Raw genomic sequence first — 21,958 nt, 5'->3', positions numbered from 1 at the left:
GCAAAAAATATTCATATCTACCCAAAGAAATATAAAATTTAACGTAATCCCTTGGCATGCCTGGGTGGCTCAGCGGTTGAGCATCTACATTTGGCTCAGGGCATAAGCCAGGGGTCCCGCATCGGGCTCCCCACAGGAAGCCTGCTTCTCCCTCTGCCTGTGTCTCTGCTTCTCTCTCTGAGAGAATAAATAAATACGTGTTTCTCGTGAATAAATAAATAAAATTTAAAATAATTTAATGCAATCCCTAATCAAAATTCCAATGAAGTCTTTCATAGAAATAGAAAACACAAATCTTAAAATTTATATAGAACCACAAAAAGACTAAGTAGATAAAGTAATCTTGAGAAAGAACAACAAAAGTGGAAGAATCACACTCCTTGATTTCAAACTGTTTTACAAAACTAAAGTAGTCAAAACAATATGGTACTGGCATAAAAAGACACATAGATCAATGGGACAGAATAGAAACCCAAAAAATAAATCCATGCATGTATTATCAACTAATTCATACCAAAGGAGACAAGAACAGGCAATGGGGAAAGAACAGTCTCTTTAATAAATGCTTGTTGGGAAAATTTGACAGCTATATGAATGAAGCTAGACTTCTATGATACACAAGAATCATTTGACACTTGGGTGGCTCAGTGGTTGAGCATCTGCCTTTGGCTCAGGGCATGATTCCAGAATCCCAGGATTGAGTTCCACATCAGGCTCTCAGTGGGGAGCCTGCTTCTCCCTCTGCCTATGTCTCTGCCTCTCTCTCTGTGTCTCTTGTAAATAAATAAATAAAATCTTTTTTAAAAAAGCGAAAATGATTTAAAGACTTGAACGTAAGAGCTGAAACCATAAAATTTCTAGAAGAAAGAATAGGGGATAAGCTCTTTGACACTGGTCTTATGATGCTTTTGTGGATTTGTCACCAAAAGCAAAGACAACAAAAGCAAAAAAATAAGTAAGACTACATCAAACTAACAGCTTCTGTACAGCCAAGGAAACTACTGATAAAATTAAAATGCAACATACAAAATGGGATAAAATATTTGCAAATCATTTATTTGATAAGGGGTTAATATCCAAAATATATAAAGAACACGTATAATCCAATAGCAAAACAAATTTTAAAAACTCAATCCAATTAAAAAATGGGCAGAGGATCTGAATCAACATCTTTCCAAAGACCTAAAGATGACCAATAGGCACATGAAAAGATGTTCAACATCACTCATCAGGGGACTGCAAATCAAAACCATAATGAGATATTACCTCCTATCTGTAGGAATGGCTATCATCAAAAAGACAGTAAGTAACTAGTTTTGGCAATTGTGAAGAACAGGAGACTCTTGTGCACTGTTGGTGGGATGTATATTGGTGCTGCCACTAAGGAAGACAATATGGAGTTTTCTCAAAAAAAATAAGACTAGAATTACCATATGATCCAGCAATCTCACTTCTGGGTATATAACCAAAGGAAATAAAAATAGGATATTAAAGAGATACCTGCACTATCATGTCATTGCTGCATTAATTACAATATCCAAGATAGGGAAACAACCAAAATGACCGGAACAATTTATATATATATATATATATATGTATATACATATATATATATATATTTATATATACATAAAACATATGTATATAACTATATATAAACGTTGCCCTTCCAGCCACTCTGTGTCAGGTTTGTGCCCATACAGGTTAAAATCTAGAGATGGATTTGCCAATAAGGTAATGAAATGTAAGTTTCTGGGATCCTCACTTGCACTAGCCCCTTTCAAATAAGTATTCACTTTTGTATCTAATTTTGATTTTGGCATATTGTTTTTCATAAAGGGATTCCCTAGAGTTGTATAAGCTTTGGGTCACATAAAACTTAGAAATACTTCTGGTAGAGGGGTGCCCGGGTGGCTTGTCAGTTGGGTGTCTGCCTTTGGCTCAGGTTGTGATCCTGGAGTTCTGGGATTGAGCCCTGTGTCAGGCTCCCTGCTGAGCAGAGAGCCTGTTTCTCCCTTTCTCTGCTGCTCTGCCTACTTGTGCGCTCTCTCTCTCTCTCTCTGTCAAGTGAATAGATAAAATCTTAAAAAAATAAAAATAAAAACTCCCGGTAGAAACCTTAGAATTATTGAAGTATTCTTATTTACTTTATTTATTTTTATTTTTATTTTTTTTAATTTATTTTTTATTGGTGTTCAATTTACTAACATACAGAATAACCCCCAGTGCCCGTCACCCATTCACTCCCACCCCCCACTCTCCTCCCCTTCTACCACCCCTAGTTCGTTTCCCAGAGTTAGCAGTCTTTACGTTCTGTCTCCCTTTCTGATATTTCCCACACATTTCTTCTCCCTTCCATTATATTCCCTTTCACTATTATTTATATTCCCCAAATGAATGAGAACATATAATGTTTGTCCTTCTCCGACTGACTTACTTCACTCAGCTTTTATTTATTTTTAAATAAGCCTTGGCATCACGACTGAGCCAAGTCAGTCAACCGCTATGCTTATGCTCAACCGCTAAGCTACCCAGGCTGCCCCTGTCTCTCTCTCTCTCTCTCTCTCTCTCTCTCTCAAAAAAAATTTTTTTTCTTGGCAGCCCGGGTGGCTCAGCAGTTTAGTGCCGCCTTCGGCCCGGGATGTGATCCTGGAGACCCAGGATCGAGTCCCATGTCAGGCTCCGATGAAAAAAAAATTTTTTTCTTAAAGATTTTGTTTATTCATGAGAGACACATAGAGAGGGAGAGAGAGGCAGAGACACAGGCAGAGGGAGAAGCAGGCTCCATGCAGGGAGCGTGACATGGGACTCGATCCCGGGTCTCCAGGATCAGGTCCTGAGCTGAAGGCAGCGCTAAACCGCTGAGCCACCCAGGCTGCCCTAAAACAATTTTTTTAAAATAAATAACTTACCATCAAGTAAAAATGATACTCTAGGAAAATGTCACATTTCTCTTGCAACCTCAAGCACCCTATGATTAATTGCTGCTTTTGCCTGGCATTTAAGCATCTCAATTTTAGAAGATCAGTGGTAGTGGAAAGTCACAAAAATATTTTGAGCTTGGATGGGAATTCTGCAAAATAAGCAGTGCGTCTGTGAAAAAAAAAAATTAGTCTGGCAGCTTTACACAGGATAGATACATTTTTGAGAGAGATTGCAGTCAGAAACCAACCATTGGGCCATCATCATGATGCAGTTTTCAAGTAAGGGAGACTTGAACTAAGTAGTATCAGCAGAAATTGGGCTAAACCAAGAACCTTTTGTAGGATGGAAGAGTAAGTTTTAGAATTAAATAAGATGAATAAGGGGGCCTGGATGGCTCAGTTGCGACGTGTCTGCCTTCAGCTCAGGTCATGGTCTTGGGGTCCTGGGATCGAGCCCTGAGTCAGCTCCCTACTCCCTGGGGAGTCTGCTTCTCCCTCTCCCTTTCCTTCTATGCGCATGTGCTCTCTGTCTCTGAAACAAGTAAAATCTTTAAAAAGAGAGAGAGAGAATAGGTGGACAGGCAGAGGGAGAGAGAGAATCCTAAACAGGCTCCACATCCAACACAGAGCCAATACGGGACTCAATCTTATGACTCTGAGATCATGACCTGATCCAAAAATCAAGAGTGGGATGCTTAACTGAGTGGGCCACTCAGGTGTCCCCACATTAAGTAATTTAAAAGATTACTCCTCAACTCCTGCACTTTATTCTTCTTACTTATAACAAACAGATATAGAATTGAAGACAAAAATAATTTTTTTTGAGCTCAGATGCAGAGAATTAGATTCATCATTATTCTTGGTTCATGACATATTCTCATCAATGGTATGTTCAAGGACCTCAAGCATTTACTCAGTCTTTCATTTAAAATAACAAATATCGGGATCCCTGGGTGGCGCAGCGGTTTAGCGCCTGTTTTTGGCCCAGGGCGCGATCCTGGAGACCCGGGATCGAATCCCACATCAGGCTCCCGGTGCATGGAGCCTGCTTCTCCCTCTGCCTGTGTCTCTGCCTCTCTCTCTCTCTGTGTGTGTGACTATCATAAATAAATAAAAATTAAAAAAAAAATTTCCTTTAAAAAAAATTAAGAAATAATAAATATCCATAAAATCACCACCAACTGAAAACTGAGACATGAATTTACCCTTACATCCACCTCTTTGATCCTCCATTGCATCACTTATTATTATTACTGTGACTTTTATAGAAAATCTACCACATGCTGTAATTCTTAAGGACTTACTCCTTCCACTTAATAATATATTGCTAGGATTAATTCACACTGTGGCATGTGACTGTAATACATTCATTTGGAGTGCTGTTTAAATACACTCTATTTATTTATTCCTCTACGGGTAGATAGGCATTTGTTTTCAGGTCTTGGTATTAAAAAGATGTTCATGTGGGGCACTTGAATGGTACAGTTGGCTAAGTGGTGGATTCTTGGTTTTGGTTCAGGTCACGATCTCAGGGTCGTGAAATCTAGTTGAGCTGGGCTCCGCACTTAGTGTGGAGTCTGCCTAGGATTCTCTCTCCCTCTCCCTCTGCCCCTTCCTTCTACTCTCTCTCCCTCAAATAATATAAATAAATCTTAAAAAAAAATAAAACTATGGTAACATACATATAACATCACATTTACCATTTTAACAGGTCTAGAGGTGCAGTTCAGTAGTATTGAGTACATTCACATTCTTGTGCAATAAAATCATCTACCAAGATCCATCTCCAGAACTTTCTCATCTTCCCAAACTGGTACTCCATACCTATTAAACAGTAACTCTCCCCCTTTCTCTCTTCCCAGTCCCTAGGAACTACCATTCTGCCTTCTATCTTTATGGATTTGACTACTCTAGGTACCCCATATAAGTGGAACCATGCAGTATTTGTCCTTTTGTAACTGGAATATTTTACTTAGTATTGTATCTTCAAGGTTCATCCATGTTGCCATATATGTCAGAATTACACACACACACACACACACACACATTTTGTCTATACATTCATACATTGACGGACACCTGGGTTGCTCCCACCTACTGACTATTATGAATAATGATGTATATACATGGTTTAGCCCATTTTCAATTCTTTTGGATAGAAGTCCAGAAATGGAATTGCTGAATCCCTTGGTAATTCTTTTTTAAGATTTTAGAGAGACTGCAGCGTGTACACAAATTAGGGGAGGGTAGAGGAAGAGAATCAAGTAGATTCTCCACTGAGCCCACAGACCAACATACACCTCAATTCCACGACCCATGAGATCATGACCTGAGCCAAAACCAAGCATCAGATTCTCAACTGAGACACCCAGGTGCCCCTATCATTTGGTAATTCTGTTTAATATTTGAGTAAGCACCATATGTTTTCCCACAGTGGTTGTGCCATTTTGCATTCCTCCCAGCAATGCGGAAGTATTCTAATTTCTCCACATCTTTGCCAACATACTATTTTTTGTTCTTAATAGTTGCCTTTCTACTGGGTGTGACATGATATCTCATATTTTGAATTTCCCTGATTAGGGATGCTGAGTTTATTTGCCAGTTGAGTATCTCCTGTGGAGAAATGTTTAAGTCCTTTGCCCATGTTCGTTGTTTTGCTGTTGTTGAATTGTTTTTCATATATTCTGAATTTTAATATCTTCTCAATATATGATTTGAGAACATCTTAATTTCATAAATTGCCTTTTCACTGTTCATTGTATCCTTTCCTGCACAAATTTTAGGTTTTGATAAAATCTAATTTATTAATTTTTGCTGTTGCCCATGCTTTTGGTGTCTATATCCAAAAAAATCATTGCCAAATCCAATGTCATTAAGCTTTTTCCCCTGTGATATCTTCTGAGTTTTATAGTTTTATCTCTCATGTTTAAGTTTTTGATCCATTTTGAGTTAATTTTTGTATACAAGGGTATGGCAGAAGGGCTTCATTCTTTTCCATGTGGATACCCAGTTTTCTGAACACCATTTATTGAAAAACCTGTCCTCTGGCTGAAAGATGGTCTTGGCACCCTTGTTGAAAAACATTTGAGCATAAAAGCAAGAGTTTATTTGGGGGATTCTCTATTTCACTGGTTTATGTCTTTCCTTATGCCAGTACCACATTTTTTTGATTACTGAGGCTTGAGATTAAGGTTCAAAATGAGGAAGAATGAGACTTCCAAATTTACTCTTCCACTTCAAGATTGCTTTGGCTACTCAAGATCCTTGGAAATTTCACAGGAATTTTAGGACGGATTTTTCTACTTCTGCAAAAAATGCTGGAATTTTGACAGGGATTGCACCGAATAGGTAGGCTGCTTAGGGTAGTACTGACATCTTAACAATACAGTGTTTCAACTCATGAACACAAAATGTCTTTCACTTATTTGTGCTTTCTCTAATTTCTTTCAAGAGTATTTTGTAATTTTCAGTAACAAATCTTTTGTCTCCCTGGTTAAATTTATTTCTAGGTATTTGTTTTGGATGCTATTACAAATTGTTTTGTTAATTTCCTTCTTGTTCATTGTCATGGAAACACAACTGATTTTTCATGTGTAGATTTTGTATCCTACCTCTCTGAATTTGTTTACTAGTTCTTTTAAAGATTTGAGAGAGAGAGAGAGAGGGAACGAGTGAGCGTGCACACAAGTGGGGGGAGTGGCAGAGGGAGAGTATCCCAAGCCCACTCTGTGCTCAGTGCAAAGGCCAATGCAGGGCTCTATCTCACAACCCTAAGATCATGACCTGAGCAGAAACCAAGTATTGAATGCTCAACTGACGGAGCCAGCCAGGTGCCCCAGTTTACTACTTTTAACATTTGGGGTTTTTTGGTTTTGTTTTGTTTTGTTTTTTGTTTTTTTTTTTATGTGGAATCTTCAGGGTTTTCTATATATAAGATGTCATCGGGGATCCCTGGGTGGCACAGCGGTTTGGCGCCTGCCTTTGGCCCAGGGCGCGATCCTGGAGACCCGGGATCGAGTCCCACGTCGGGCTCCCGGTGCATGGAGCCTGCTTCTCCTTCTGCCTATGTCTCTGCCTCTCTCTCTCTCTGTGTGTGTGTGATCATAAACAAATAAAAATTAAAAAAAGAAAAAAAAAAGATCATGTCATCTGCAAACAAAGATTAATTTTAACTTTTCCTTTCCAATTTGATGGACCAACTTTTTTTCAACTGAAAGAAGTAGTTCTGAATTACAGTTCTCTGGTCACTAGAAACTTTAGTCCCTTAATGCAAAATTCGCATATAATGTCAAAAGTCCCAATCTTCAGGCTCTATCTCCAGATCTTAGGTTCTCGTTTCCTCCTTTCTGCTCCTAAGGAGTACTGTAGCAAATAATTTTTGAACACTAACTGGTTACAGCATCAAGCTTAAGACTTATCAGTCTTTCAAATATACAACATAAATCTTAATATTTATTGGTTTATAAACTCCTTTGAGAATTCGATAAAAACTATACATCTGATTCAGGAAAAAAAAAATGCACATACAAGGTTCTGTCTATGGAATCAGATTTACGGATCTCCTAAAGGTCAGACATGTATCTCTTACAGATGTAATAGTCACTTTACCTAGTCAATTCTATTCCTATTAAACATATAGCCTCTTCACACTTATTAGTTGTTTTAACTACATACAAGCTATGATGTCCTCTCTTTCTCATTGCCAATTCAATGCTTTTGATCACTGCTTCTCCCACCTCCTAATTTCACTTTTTCCTCAAGGTCCAGCTAAAATTCCTGGTTCCTCCAAGATATTTGTCCAACCTACTGTCCTCTCTCTCAACAGTATCATTTATTCATTTGTTCCATATTGGGAAGCTTCTCTGTGCCAGGCCATGTTCCAAAAGCTGGAGATGCAAAAATAAACAAGACCCAGTCTCTGTCCTCAAACTTTGTGCTGGATTACCCAAAAGACAAATTAAACACATACTTGGGACACTCACAGAGTGAAAATTATTTGAAAAAATAAAATATTCCAAGACAATAAACTTACATTTCACTTTAGCATTTGTTTTAAAGTATATTTTGGGGGCACTCTGGGTGGCTCAGCAGTTTAGTGCCACCTTCAGCCCAGGGCCTGATCCTGGAGACCCAGGATCGAGTTCCACGTCGGGCTCCCTACATGGAGCCTGCTTCTCCCTCTGCCTGTGTCTCTATGTCTCATGAATAAATAAGTAAAATATTTTAATAAAAAAAAGTATATTTTGGGAACGGTCTTCATAATCTTTTCACTGTTAGTTTCTGAAGGTCTTTATATAGTCCTACCAGTTTATCGGGGGAAAAATTCTTTGTATTTGAGAAAGATCACTGTTGGCTGCATAAAAGAATGGCTTGGAGGGAACAGGTGATTGTGCAACTGGAGACCAATCAGTTAGAAGGCTGTAATGCAAAGGAAAACGATGGTAAAATCAGTTAAGTTAAAGTGTAGCAAGAGTTGAAAGATGTGGGAAAAAAAGAGAAATGAAGCAGGGAGAATTTATCACTTTTGGTGGTTAGAATGTGTAGGATAGAGAAGAGGGAGTTAGAGGATAATTCTTGTTTTCTGGGTTGAAAGACGAGGTACATGATGGTGCTACTTATTAGGAGAAGAAGGGAAGAAGGGAAGATTGGAGTTTGGGTTAAAGAAATGGATGGGTTTTGTCTGGCTTCTCCAAATATAAATGCCCACTTGGCAGTTAGATATTAGGTCTGAAAATCAGGGAAGAAACAGACTACAGTTACTACTTTACGGATCATCAGTAGATAGACGGTAACTGAAGTTTTTGTGTAGAACAAGATTCCAGAGAAAATGGATAGTGTGAAAAAAAAATAGTTCAAAGATGTGCTAGGTGGTTTAACAGAACCAATAACAGTTAACACTTAATGTGCCATTTATGAGCCTAGTACTGTTTTGATCACTTTACTCACATAATCCTTAAAAAGGTAAAACCCTTTGGGGCTACCTGGGTAGCTCAGTGGCTTACGTTGCGATCTCAGGGTCATGGGATCAAGCCCTGCATCCAGTTCTGCACTTCAGCATGGAGTCTGCTTGGGATTCTCTTTCCTCTCCTTCTACCTCTCCTGCCACTCATGCTCTCTAAAATAAATAAATAAAATCTTAAAAAAAAATAAAGCCCTTTGGACTTAGGCACTATTATTATTATGCCATTGTATATTTAAGGAGCCAAGGCACAGTACAGTGAAAGAATTTGCTTAAAATTATACATCTGGTGGAGTGATAGGTAGTCTGACTTCAGAAGTTTGCTCTCAATTCTATATAAATTTCAAAGCAGTTCTGGAAGGTAGGGACTTTTACCTCTACAACTTTAAAGTGAGACTCAGAGAAGTTGCCTATATATGTTCATCTCAGTTATAAGCAGGGGTTTAATTTCTCTCATAATCTTTTATGATGTCTAGCCTAGCACTAAATATTTATTTACAAACAGTATTGTTACTAATATTTCTAGTAAGTACACTGAGGGTTAGCTCTCATTTACCTTCCACAAGTTACTTGAAGGTGTACCACAACATAAAGTATAAACTAAAGACAGGAGAAAGATGTGGGGACATGAAATAGTGAATCCCACCCAAAGGAACAGTAAAAGGAAGTCCCAGGTCAAAAGCCTTGTAAAAGGCATAGAGATTGGAACAAGATGGTAAACTCTGAAATGGTGGTCCTTGTGGGGAAAACCTTTGAAATCCAAAAATTAGTACAACTAAAAGCTTAGAAAACTTGGAAACATGATAAAGGAATCTAGCAGAATGTAGAAAACATTGTTTTAACTTGCCTCCAGCACTATTCTTCAATGTGGGGAATAGGGTCATAATGTTGTTGCCCAAGAGAAGGAATGTTATCCTGGCATCCCACAGTTCTGTAGTCAACTTTTACACAGGAATAATTGAAATTCCTCATTACTGTATTTGCTTGATTGTGACTTTTCCCCCCACATTTTAACGCTTCTGAATGGGATGCATTTTACAATCAATGGTGTGTCATGGTTTAACTAGTTGTTTATTTTCTTTTTTTAGTAGTATATAAAATAATGTTTCACCTTATAATCAAAAGCATGTTGAATTTGATCAACTGGGCCAGGCACAGCTTTAAATACTTTATAATATACTGTTTGTCATTTAAACTTAAGTTTGGGACGTCTGGGTGGCTCAGCGGTTACGTGTCTGCCTTTGGCTCAGAGTGTGATCCTGGAGTCCTGGGATTGAGTCCTGCATTGGGCTCCCTGCAGGGAGCCAGCTTCTCCCTCTGCCTGTGTCTGTCTCTCTCCGTAAAAAAAACTTCTTAAGTTTTATGCAGCTGTGTTATCATTTTGCAAATAAGGAAGGTCAGGCTTAAAGACTAAATAAAATAAGATGCTTAAGGACAGGGGTCAATTAAGTGGCAAAGCTAGAATTGAAAACCAGGTCTGAGGGATGCCTGGGTGGCTCAGCGGTTAAGCGTCTGCCTTCCGCCCAGGGCCTGATCCTGGAGGCCGGGATCAAGTCCCACGTCGGGCTCCCTGCATGGGGCCTGCTTCTCCTTCTGCCTGTGTCCCTGTGTCTCTCATGAATAAATAAATAAAATCTTAAAAAAAAAAAAAAAATAGCAGGTCATGCTCTTCTGGACAGAGGGTAGCTACATTTGTGCTTAGTACAACAGAGTAGTGGAATCACTACCTTGTGCATCAGAAACTAATGTAACATTGTGTTGCCAACTGTACTTAAAAAAATAAAAAAGAAGGGGATCCCTGGGTGGCGCAGCGGTTTGGCGCCTGCCTTTGGCCCAGGGCGCGATCCTGGAGACCCGGGATCGAATCCCACGTCGGGCTCCCGGTGCATGGAGCCTGCTTCTCCCTCTGCCTGTGTCTCTGCCTCTCTCTCTCTCTCTCTCTCTCTGTGACTATCATAAATAAATAAAAATTTAAAAAATAATAATAAACAAAAATAAAAACAAAAAACAAAAAGAAGTCAGGCTCTTCTTGTGCTTCAATATTTACCATGAGCGATACAGAGCTGAAAAAAACCCTACTCTGCCCTAACTTTTAGTCGTTAGTGATCTCCCTCAATTGTGAAGCCTTCTCACCAACTCCATCAAGAGAGGAACCCACTCTTGCCCTCATCGATGCTCCTGTAACACTTTGCGAATACCTTAATTAGACCTTTTAATAACGTATAACAACATCCAGGGAGAACCTTAATATTTTAGTCACCCTCTCTGACCCTACGGTGCCCACCGCTGTTCCTGACACACAGGAAAAAAATTCATTGTTAAAATGAGACAAGCTCCCTGACGCTAAGGCTCAATAAGAGACAAGAAATGCACATAAAACTAAGAAAGGCCAAAAGCAGCGCTACAGGGTAATATAACAGTATGTTACTACTATACTAATAGAACAGTAAGCTATACCGCATATTACAAGAGCATATTACAATATGCTAATACAACAGTATATTAATATACACTGTTAAGTACACTGGAGTTCAAGAAAAAAAGGAACCAACGACAGGAAGCACACGTCAAGGGGGGAGACCACGGCTCGGCCGGCTTTCCAGATTTTCATGAACACACAGACGCACAAAACAGGATCAGCCTCAGACACCTGCACGCCCCAACGCAGGCTGAAACCAAGCTTCTAAAGACACCGTGTTTCATCTCTACAGCATCTTAAAACTTGAATTTCGAGTCGTCGGCATTGATGAACCCGGGCCTTCCCGCGAACTCGGGATTTCTGGGGTTTTGCTGGCAAACGGGGGAGACGGCGAAAACGGGGTGCTCCTTCTGGCGGGGAAACTGTCGGGATGCGAGCGCCGACTGCTCGGGCCGGAGGAGACGCCCGCTCCCGGACTCGGGCTGGTACCTCCCTCCGCTTCCTTCTGCGCAGCCGGCGGAGGCTCATCTACCTGCAAGCACCGCGGGCGGGCGGGTTCACATCCCTTCTCCAGGCCCTCCAGGCGCCCCCCGCCCCCCGCCCCCCCGCCCGGCGACACGCCACACACTCCCCGGCCGCCGCCTCTCGGCCCGCAAAGGCCCCTCCGGCCCGCACAGCGCCCCGACTCCCCCGGGCGCTGCCTGGGCTCCTGCCGCGGCCTCCTCGGACCCCCGCGCCCCCCGACTGGCTCGCCGCGGCGGCACCCTGGCCATACCTCTATGACAACCCTAATCACGCCGCGTACACAAGTCTCTCTCCTCGGCTAGGACGGGGGTTCCTCGAAGCCAGCAGCCACGACTAACACTCATTTTCGCGTCCCCAGCTCCAAAGCCGGGGCCTCGCATCGACCGCAGGAGTTCCGCGAGCTACCTAAACGGCCTCAGAGGTGGGGCTGAGGCAGAAGCCGCGGACGAGGCCGCACCAACGGGAGTCCGGAGGAAAACAGGGCGCCTAGAAGCCCCGCGAGCAGGGGCCGGCACGCCCAGGCCCACCGCTGCAGCGGCCGCCGCCGCCGCCATTGCGTCCCGGAAGTTCAAGCCCCAGCTCTCGCGAGATTGTGCCTGAGCGCCAGCCCCGCCCCGCCCTACTCAGATTCGCACGGCCACGCAACGATCCGGAAAGAGCGCTTCCGGCGCCGGGGTGCCCCGGAAGCGGAAGTGGGTCTCCCGGCTGTCAGAGCGCTGCTGGGCGGTCCGGAGAGCCAGGGAAGTGGTCGTCGTCGTCTCATTTTTCGCGGGCTCTTGAGAGCGCTTCCCCCCTGGCGGGTGGGAGTGCAGGAGGGGAAGTGCGAAGATGAGCACCATGTTCGCGGATACGCTGCTCATCGTTTTTATCTCCGTGTGCACCGCTCTTCTGGCCGAGGGTGAGAGCGGCTGCTTCTCTGACGTTTGATGCCCACCCCCCCCCCCCCCCCCGCCCCGGCCCGGAGCAGCATCCTCGGCCTGGGGACCCTCGCGCCGCCCAAGGGAGCGGCCGTCAGCCTTGCTTGCTTGGGGTTGGGATGCGGGGAGCTCGGGATCAGGGGCGGGCGGGGGCGGCGTGGAGTCCGGTCTAGGCCTGGGGTCGATTTCGCTCTGCGTGTTTGGGGAGACGCCTCCGTTATTTATTTATTTATTTTTTGGTTGAAGAGTCCGTCTTAACATTTAAGAAACGTTAACGAAAAAAAATAAAACTTAAAAGAAAGAAAAAGAAACGTTTAACGACTGGTAAATACAAAGCAAAAAGCTGAGATCCCTCCTTACCCCCACAGGCAGCACTAGTCCCAGTTTGTTGTGCCCATTACAGACATTTTTTTTTAATTATTATTATTTTTCTATTTTTATTTTTATTTTATTTACTTATTTTTTAAGATTGTATTTATTTTATTCATGAGAGACAGAGAGAGAGGGAGAGGCAGGCTCCCTGCAGGGAGCCCGATGTGGGACTTGATCCCAGGACCGGGATCACGCCCTGAGCCAAAGGCAGACGCTCAACCTCTGAGCCACCCAGGCGTCCCTATTTTTATTTTTAAAAAAATAGAGGGAGAAGCAGGCTCCACGCAGGGAGCCCAACATGGGACTCGATCCGGGGTCTCCAGGGTCACGCCCTGAGCTGAAGGCAGGTGCTAAACCGCTGGACCACCAGGGCTGCCCCCCCCCATCACAGACATTTCTAATAGAGAAATTAGCATGTTGCTTTTTTTTTTTTTTCCCATATTTCAGGTATAACATGGGTCCTGGTTTACAGGACAGACAAGTACAAGAGACTCAAAGCGGAAGTGGAGAAACAGAGTAAAAAGTGTGAGTATGGACAGCAACATCCTTGTGGATACAGTTTCAGCCCATCGGGTTAGTGGCTGCTGTTGACAGTAAATGTTTCAGGAGCACCGAGACAGATACAAAAATAAAGGTGTATCTGGGAATACAAAGACGCATCCAATTTGAACCGAAGGCTGTGTGGAGATGGATGCAAGGTTGGATATTTGATGCGGAATGTTTAATACACGTGGGTGTAGAGCACAGGACGGGAGAAGTACTAGTTCATGTGTTCTGAAGAAGAGATCTCGTTCAGTTGTGAGGGGCCATGGAGGCCTCTGGGATGCAGATGGCCTTGCAGTCCTTCTTGGATGGAGAATGAGCTGAGGGGCACCTGGGTGGCTCAGTGGTTGGGCATCAGCCTTCCGTCCAGGGCGAGATCCCGGGGTCCTGGGATCGAATCCCACATGAGCTCCCTGCATGGAGCCTGCTTCTCCCTCTGCCTATGCCTGTCCCTCTCTCTGTGTCTCATGAATAAGTAAATAAAATATTTTAAAAAGAGAATGAGCTGAGGGAAGGAACTCCAGGTGAAGAAGATAGGATATGTGCAAGAATATGGAAAATGTAGTGAGAATATGTATTTGGAGAGACAGGTCGTTATTGTTAGTATCAGGGTAAGTGGTGTCTTGAGGGATAAGGCAAGTTTCAGTTACGTGAGGAGGCTGAAGGAGAGTTTGGGGAAAAGGTTAATAACAAGTAGAGTTTGTGGTCTTTGAAATAAAGCAGGAATTCCACAGGACACAGCTTGAGGCGGCTGCTCGAGGTATAATATGAGTGGTTCCTTGTAGGCTTGATGTGGCTTTCAGTGGGTTTTTTTTCCACCTTAAAAGGATTAAATATAACTTTTGTATTTTAAAGATTCTTCTGACTGTATTCTGTGACATGTCTCTATGTCCTCATAAGAGCTTAAAGTTTTCTTCCTTACAATATCTCTCTTGACCCATGTAGCAACCATTTGTGGTTACTTGTATAAATGTTATCCTCTCTCTCTTTTTTTTTTTAAAGATTTATTTATTTATTTATTCATAGAGACAGAGAGAGAGAGAGGCAGAGACAGGCAGAGGGAGAAGCAGGCTCCATACAGAGAGCCCGATGTGGGACCCGATCCCGGGTCTCCAGGATCACGCCCTGGGCTGCAGGCGGCGCTAAACCACTGCGCCACCCGGGCTGCCCTGTTATCCTCTGTTTATAGAAAAGAAGACTGAGGCTCAGAAGAGTTAAATAACATACTAATGTTGCAGAACAAAGGCTTAGAAACCAAACCCAAGCTTTTAAAATTATAGTTTACCATTCCTTGATTTATTCAGTGTGGATAATGCACCTCAACATACTAAAAACCAAGCACATTTCTGTTCCTTTCACTAATGTGGTTCTCTTCCAGTATTTCCATTTGTGACAAATGGTACCTCCATGCTTCTGATAGTGCAAGCCAGAAACCCTGATACACTTTCTTCACTTTCCAGACACCACACTCTCTTGCTTTTGCTCTTATCTTGCAGGTCATTTTAGGTGGGGGTGGGGAGGGTGGAGCTGGGGAGAGGCAGAGGGAGTGGGAGAGAGGATCTTAAGCAGGCTCTGTGCCCAGCACAGGATTCAAAGCGGGGCTTGATCCCAGGACCCTGAGATCAGGACCTGAGCCACCCAGGTACCCCTTGCCAGTCATTCTTTTGCAATTTCCTTGTTGGTTCCTCTTCTCAACTTCTTGTTGGGCACCCCAAACTTGTTTTTATACCCTACACTTACTCCCTTGGTAAATTCGATCACATGCTCTATTTGGTAGTAACTCCCAAATTTATGTCGCTAGCTCTCTCTCCTTAGTGCAAGATCTATATATCCTTGGGGCGGCTAGGTGGCTCAGTCAGTTGGGTGTCTGCCTTCATCTCGGGTCATGATGCCAGCATCCTGGGATGGAGCCTCTCAGTGGGCTCCCTGCTCAGCAGGGAGTCTGCTTCTCCCTCCCCCTTTCCTGTGTTCTCGCTTGCTCTCTCTCTCTCTCCCCCTCTCAAATAAATAAATAAAATCTTAAAAAAAAAGATCCACATATCCTTGTGATAGCATTGTGTGGTGACAGATGGTAGCTACCCTTGTGGTGAGCCTCGCATGATGTGTAGAGGGGTTGAATCCCCATGTTGTACACCTGAAATTAGCATCATGCGTCAACTATACTCAAAAGATTCATATATCAATTTGTCAATTACACTGTAATGTCTAAGATGCATTTCAAACCCAGCATGTCCAAATTGAATACTTTTTCCTCACTTCTGAACCTGCTTCATTTATAGCTTTCACAATCTTGGCCAATGGCAAATCTATCCTTCTACTTGCTCAAGCCATAATCCTTGTGCAGTTATCTTGAACTCTTCTCTCACCCCCCACGTCTAATACTTTTGGGTTGCTTTTAGACGTATCCAGTCTGACCACTTTCCATTACCTCCATTGATAATGACCTTCATCCTTTGCATGTATTATTGCAGCAGTCTCCAACAAATGTTCCTGTTTCCCTACAGTCTGCTCCCAATATAACAGCCATAACCTTTTTTTTTTTTTTTTTTTTAAGTAAACTCCACATCCAGTGTGGAGCCCAGTGCAGGACGTGAACTCAGAACCCTGAGCTCAAGACCTGAGCTGAGATCCAGAGTTGGATGCTCAACTGACTAAGCCACCCAGTCACCCCTAGAATAATTCTTTTTAAAGCCTATTAGATCATGTCCCATCTCTGCTCATAACCCTGTCATGGTGTCCCATTTTCACTAAAGAACAGCCAAAGTCCTTAGAGTGGCTTGCAGAGCTTCCCCTTGTACTATTCCGATATTCTTTCCCTTCTCACACACTCTGCTTCAACGACACGACCTGCTTGCTATTCCCCATTGTGCCATCAGGCACACTCCTGTGCCGAGACCTTTCTACTGGCTGTTCCTTCTGCCTGGAATGTTCTCTATGATATCTGCCTTGCTGACCCTTATATTTTCTTCAGATATCCATTCAAAGTTTACTTTTCTAAGTTCTTTTTTTTTTTTTTTAAGATTTTATTTATTCATGAGAGACACAGAGAAAGGGGCACAGACGTAGGCAAAGGGAGAAGCAGGCTCCATGCAGGAAGCCCAATGTGGGACTTGATCCTGGATTCTGAGATCATGCCCGGGGCTGAAGACATGCTCAACCGCTGAGCCACCCAGGGGCCCCAACCTTTCTAAATCTTAACCTAACCACCTTGTTTAAAACTGCAGCCCATGGATCCCTGGGTGGCTCAGTGGTTTAGCGCCTGTCTTTGGGCCAGGGCGTGGTCCTAGAGCCCTGGGACTGAGTCCCATGTTGGGCTCCTGACATGGAGCCTGCTTCTCCCTCTGCCTCTCTCTCTGACCCTCTCTCTCTGTGTGTCTATCATGAATATATAAATTTTTTTTTAATTTTTATTTATTTATAAATTTTTTAAATCTTTAAAAAAAAAATAAAACTGCAGCCTGCTCATCTCCTCTACTGCTGGTCCTGATCTTCCATACCTGCTCTTCCCCCTGTCCCCCACCCTGCATGGCTCTTGTCCCCCCCACTTTTTTTTTTTAAAGATTTTATTTATTTATTCATGAGGATACACAGAGAGGAGAGAGGCAGAGACACAGGCAGAGGGAGAAGCAGGCTCCATGCAGGGAGCCTGACATGGGACTCGATCCCAGGTCTCCAGGATCACACCCTGAGACTGCCCATCTCGTCCCTTTCTAATATACGATCTATTGTGTTATGGTTTATTGTTTATCTCCACCTGCTAAAACTAAAGCTTCACTAGGACAACGGTTTTGTTGTTGCTTTGATACATCCTAGCGCCTAGAACGACTGGCACTTAGTAAATGTGTAATAAATACTTGCTGATTTGAACCTCTTCTCTCACCCTGTATGTGCAGTCCACTCTCAAGCCCTCTTACTGTTCTCCAGGAAAGTTTGCAGTCTCTCCACATCCTTCCAGTTCTGCTACCAGCACCTAATCTAAACTTCTGTCATGTTTCTTTTAAGATTTTTTAAAGATTTTATTTATTTGAGAGAGAGTGTGTGAGAGAGAATAGGAGCAGAGTGAGGGGCACGGGGAGAAGTTGGCTTCCCGCTCAGCGGAAAGCCTGACATGGCGCCCAGTCCCAGGACTCCGGGATCATGACCCAAGCCGAAGGCAGATGCCTAACCAGTTGAGCCACACAGGCACCCTTCTGTCATGGGCATCTACCACATGTGATCTACTGCAATGGCCTCCTCATTGGTTTCCCTGTAGCCACTCAAATTTATTCCTTACAGTACATCCAAAGTAATTTTTCAAGACACAAATCTTATCATGGTACTTGCCCTTCTCAAGATACTCAGTTTTTCCTTGTTGCTTTTAGGTTAAAAGTGGGGCTTGGAAGGTCTAGCACGGTCTGGTTTCTCTTCCCTTCTCCTCCAACTACATCCTGTGTCATGTTATTCCTTGCTCTATTCTGTAGCCACTCAGGCCTTCTTTTCCATTCATTGGACTAGTCTTGCTTTATCCTACTGTGGGTCCAGGGCTTAGCTTATTCTGTTTGTTTTTAAGTAATCTCTGCCCAGCCTGGGGCTTGAACTCAGAACCCTGAGAACAAGAATTGCATGCTTCACTGGCTGATCTAGCTAGGTGCCCTGGTTTTAGCTTTTTTGACTGTCTTGATCTCTTTACCGTGTGCATATGTCTGTTTTGCCAGTTTTCTGTATCATAATTGTTATCCAGTTGTCTACCTCACTAGATTACTCTTTAGGGGGCACGGATCGTGTTTATCTTTTTATCTACCTAGAACAATGCCAATTACTTAGGCACCAATAACTGAATAAATGAATTCCTACCTTCTTTAGTGAATATGAGAATGAAACTGTAATTAATCATAGTTATCTGAGGGCAGAATTTGAAAACTGCTTAGACTCAACCAACGGCAATCACCCTAGCTGATGGCCTGAAAGCCATCTTAGTTCTTATTATGTTTCACTAGTTATTGTTATTGTGTCCTTACATAATCCTTTTTGGGCGTTTGATTGATTTTTTAGTCTTGGATTTCTGTTTGCCTTCTCTTGTCAGTAGGTTGGGAGCAGATCAATTGTCTTGCTAATGACCATAATCAAAGGCAATGTGTAACTTTCTTGTGAGCTTTTTTTCATTGGTTCAGCTATGATAAAGCATCCTTCATTTCTTTAGCATAATGCATAATTAACTTTTACTGTGTTATTGTGTGTTGTTTACAGTGGAAAAGAAGAAGGAAACAATAACAGAGTCAGCTGGTCGACAACAAAAAAAGAAAATAGGTAAGATGAATTATTGGTCTGCACAAATTTTAGAAAAAATAAATTTTGGAAATTTGGAAAATTAAATTGGAAAAAAACTAGGTAATGAAAATATAATAAAATTGTTAACAGTGGTGATTCGTGTTTGTATAATTTTGTAGTTTATAAAGCACTTGCATATGTTATCTTACTTGATTCTCTCTTGTCCATTTTGTGAGGTAAATCTAAGCAGTTGCTACTTTTTGCTCTTAGCTTTGAAATTCTGTTTCAGTAAAATGATGCTGACAGTTGTGGCTTTTGAACTTAGCTGAGGGATCTTGGCATAGTTTGTAGAAGTGTATTTTTTTTCCCATATCTTAGATGATTATTTCCAGTTAAGTCTGAGTAACTTGTATTGTTGCCATGGCTTCCTTACTGAGAATTGACTGGTGATGGAAATCCACCAGGGGGTAGGAAATTTGTTGCTGAGTAATTTTTATCTGATCTGGAAAGTAATGACATGCTTTTGGTTTTTCAGTGTAATTTAGAACTTAATTACAGAATGTAATTCTGTTCCAAAAAGACAATTTATAAATGATTACATAGGATTTATATTTTTACTTTATGATGCTTCCTGATTCTGAAATCAGGAAAAAAGTGTGAGACTGTGTTTTGTTCAGAAATTATGTCTCTACGCAAATTGCTGCCATTATATCCAGGAGATAATTCTACCGGGCTGAACTATGCCACTGTCCTGTTCTCATTAAGGCTTTTGAATTTCGTGTTCCTGGTGCTTTTTAAATGGCCTACTCATTTAGTCTTATAGTAGGATGCTACTGTGCATCTACTCTGTGTCAGCTGCTCTTGTATGTACTAAAGAAACAAAGTAGAAAAAATTCTATTAGGAAGTCTGTAGAGAGGGAAAACAGACCAGCGTGGTATGATAAAGATATATTCTGAGTGTTAAAAAAGTAGAGAAAGGGGCAGCCCAGGTAATTCAGCGGTTTAGCGCCGTCTTCAGCCCAGGGCCTGGTCCTGGAGACCCAGGATCAAGTCCCACATCAGGCTCCCTGCATGGAGCCTGCTTCTCCCTCTGCCTGTGTCTCTGCCCCTCTCTCTCTCTCTGTGTGTCTCTCATGAATGAATAAATAAAATCTTTAAAAAAAAAAAAAAGTAGAGAAAGGAGAGCTAAACCAAACTAGGGAATTAGGTTTTCTTTGAAGCGTTAATGTTTTAGTTGAATCTTGAAGCTTTAGTGCAAATTAGTTAAATACAAATATAAATAAATAAATAATATAGTGGTCAAAACTTATTGAGCACTTACCATCTGCAACACACTGAGGTAAGCACGTTACATGTTTTTAAATTCTTTTAACAACTAATTGTATGCAGTAGTGAAGTGTTACTTCATTTTTATAGATGAGAAAATTGAAGCTGGAGTTAAAATATTTGCCCTCAGCCAGTGGTGGATGGAATTAGGTTAGTGGTAGAGAAGGGGGTCATTTGCAACTTTGGAATCTAATTTTAAGCTCTGTACATTCTATATAAAAGTGTAGAGGAATCAAATAGCAAGATATATACCTAAAATTAAAAATAGTTTAGTATAACAAACAGAAGGAGGTAATGTGTAAAGTATAAACAAACAAGGCTAGAGAAACAAGTAGGGATTCCTGGGTGGCTCAGCGGTTTAGTGCCTGCCTTCAGCCCAGGGCATGATCCTAGAGTCCCAGGATTGAGTCCCACATCAGGCTTCTTGCGTGGAGCCTGCTTCTCCCTCTGCTTCTCTCTCTCATTGTGTCTCTCATGAATAAATAAAAATCTTAAAAAAAAAAAAAAAGAAAGTAGAGCCTGTTTATAAAGATCTTTATAAATTAAACTAAGGTAAGGAGTTTAACTTGTATTCAGAAGGCGTTCCATCTTTCCATAACCATTAAAGGAATTTTTTAAATTTTTATTTATTTATGATAGTCACAGAGAGAGAGAGAGAGAGGCAGAGACATAGGCAGAGGGAGAAGCAGGCTCCATGCACCGGGAGCCCGACGTGGGATTCGATCCCGGGTCTCCAGGATCGCGCCCTGGGCCAAAGGCAGACGCCAAACTGCTGCGCCACCCAGGGATCCCTAAAGGATTTAAACAGGATTGATTGACATCAGATTTTAAGAAAGACAACTCTAGCAATAGTTGGGAGATAAATAGGAGAAGGGATCATCCTAGAGGTACGAAGTCATGAGACTTTTTAAGTATTCTAGGTGCAAAAATGGCAAGAACCTGAACTTAGGTAAATTGCCACTGATTTTACTAGGTGTAGCTCTTTGGTAATGGTCTTGAGTAGAGCCATTAATTCGAAGCTGGAATGTCTTACATTTGAACCAAAGATTTTAGGTTCCCATTAAAAAAAAAAAGATTATTTATTATTTGAGAGAGAGAGAGAAACAGAGTGAGTGCAAGAGGGGGAGGGAGAGAATCTCAAGCAGATTCCCTGCTGAGTGCAGAGCCTGACATGGGGCTCAGTCTCACTACCCTGACATCATGACCTGAGCTGAAATTAAGAGATGAACTGACTGAGCCATCCAAGCAGCACTTAGGTTCCCCATTCTTTTTTTTTTTTTTTAATTATTCTATCTATTTTTATTTGAGAGAGAGAGCACAAGCTGGCAGGGGGTGGGTGGTAAGCAGAGGAAGAGGGAGAAGCAGGCTCCCTCCTCAGCGGGGAGTCTCCTCCTGAGGAGGGAGCCTGACTCAGGGCTGGATCCCAGAACCCGGGGATCATGACCTGAGCCAAAAGCAGATGCTCAACCAATCGAACATGGAGTTCCATCTCACGACCCTGGCATCATGATCTGAGCCCAAATTAAGAGTCAGATGCTTAACCACCTGAGCCACCCAGGTGTTCCTGAGGCCGCACTATTAATTAATATATACTTCTTTCTCTTTTTGTTGTTCACCTTCCCCCACTTTATAGTGTTTTTCTAGCATTTAGGTTTTGCCTACACCTAAGTTTGTTTGGCTTGTGTCCTACAGTCTTTTCTATATACGTGTGTTACCCACAATGTGC

General features: G+C 42.2%; 1 protein-coding gene and 1 long non-coding RNA gene across 5 annotated transcripts in view; one reads left to right on the top strand and one right to left on the bottom strand.

Moving 5' to 3' along the window:
- Positions 1–7,356: 7,356 nt before the first annotated feature.
- Positions 7,357–12,503, bottom strand: LOC144307297 (uncharacterized). Its single transcript, XR_013374197.1, has 2 exons — positions 12,078–12,503; positions 7,357–11,834 (listed from the first exon to the last, which is right to left on the bottom strand). It is a non-coding gene; the product is annotated as an uncharacterized LOC144307297 (long non-coding RNA).
- TMCO1 (transmembrane and coiled-coil domains 1) overlaps positions 12,497–21,958 on the top strand; it is a 51,076-nt gene continuing 41,614 nt past the window's right edge. For 2 of the 4 annotated variants that reach the window (XR_013374196.1, XR_013374195.1), the window contains exons 1-3: positions 12,497–12,725; positions 13,564–13,641; positions 18,886–18,945. Coding sequence is in view for 2 of the 4 variants with exons in the window: in XM_077886921.1 (XP_077743047.1) it covers positions 12,656–12,725; positions 13,564–13,641; positions 18,886–18,945 (208 nt within the window). In the remaining 2 variants the exon portion in view is untranslated. The remainder of the gene's footprint in view (positions 12,726–13,563; positions 13,642–18,885; positions 18,946–21,958) is intronic. The other 2 variants (XM_077886921.1, XM_077886922.1) reach the window with 2 other exon arrangements.

The sequence above is a fragment of the Canis aureus genome, chromosome 38 (assembly GCF_053574225.1).
Source record: "Canis aureus isolate CA01 chromosome 38, VMU_Caureus_v.1.0, whole genome shotgun sequence".
Lineage (NCBI taxonomy): Eukaryota > Metazoa > Chordata > Mammalia > Carnivora > Canidae > Canis > Canis aureus.
This window is presented reverse-complemented; position numbering and strand designations above follow the sequence as displayed.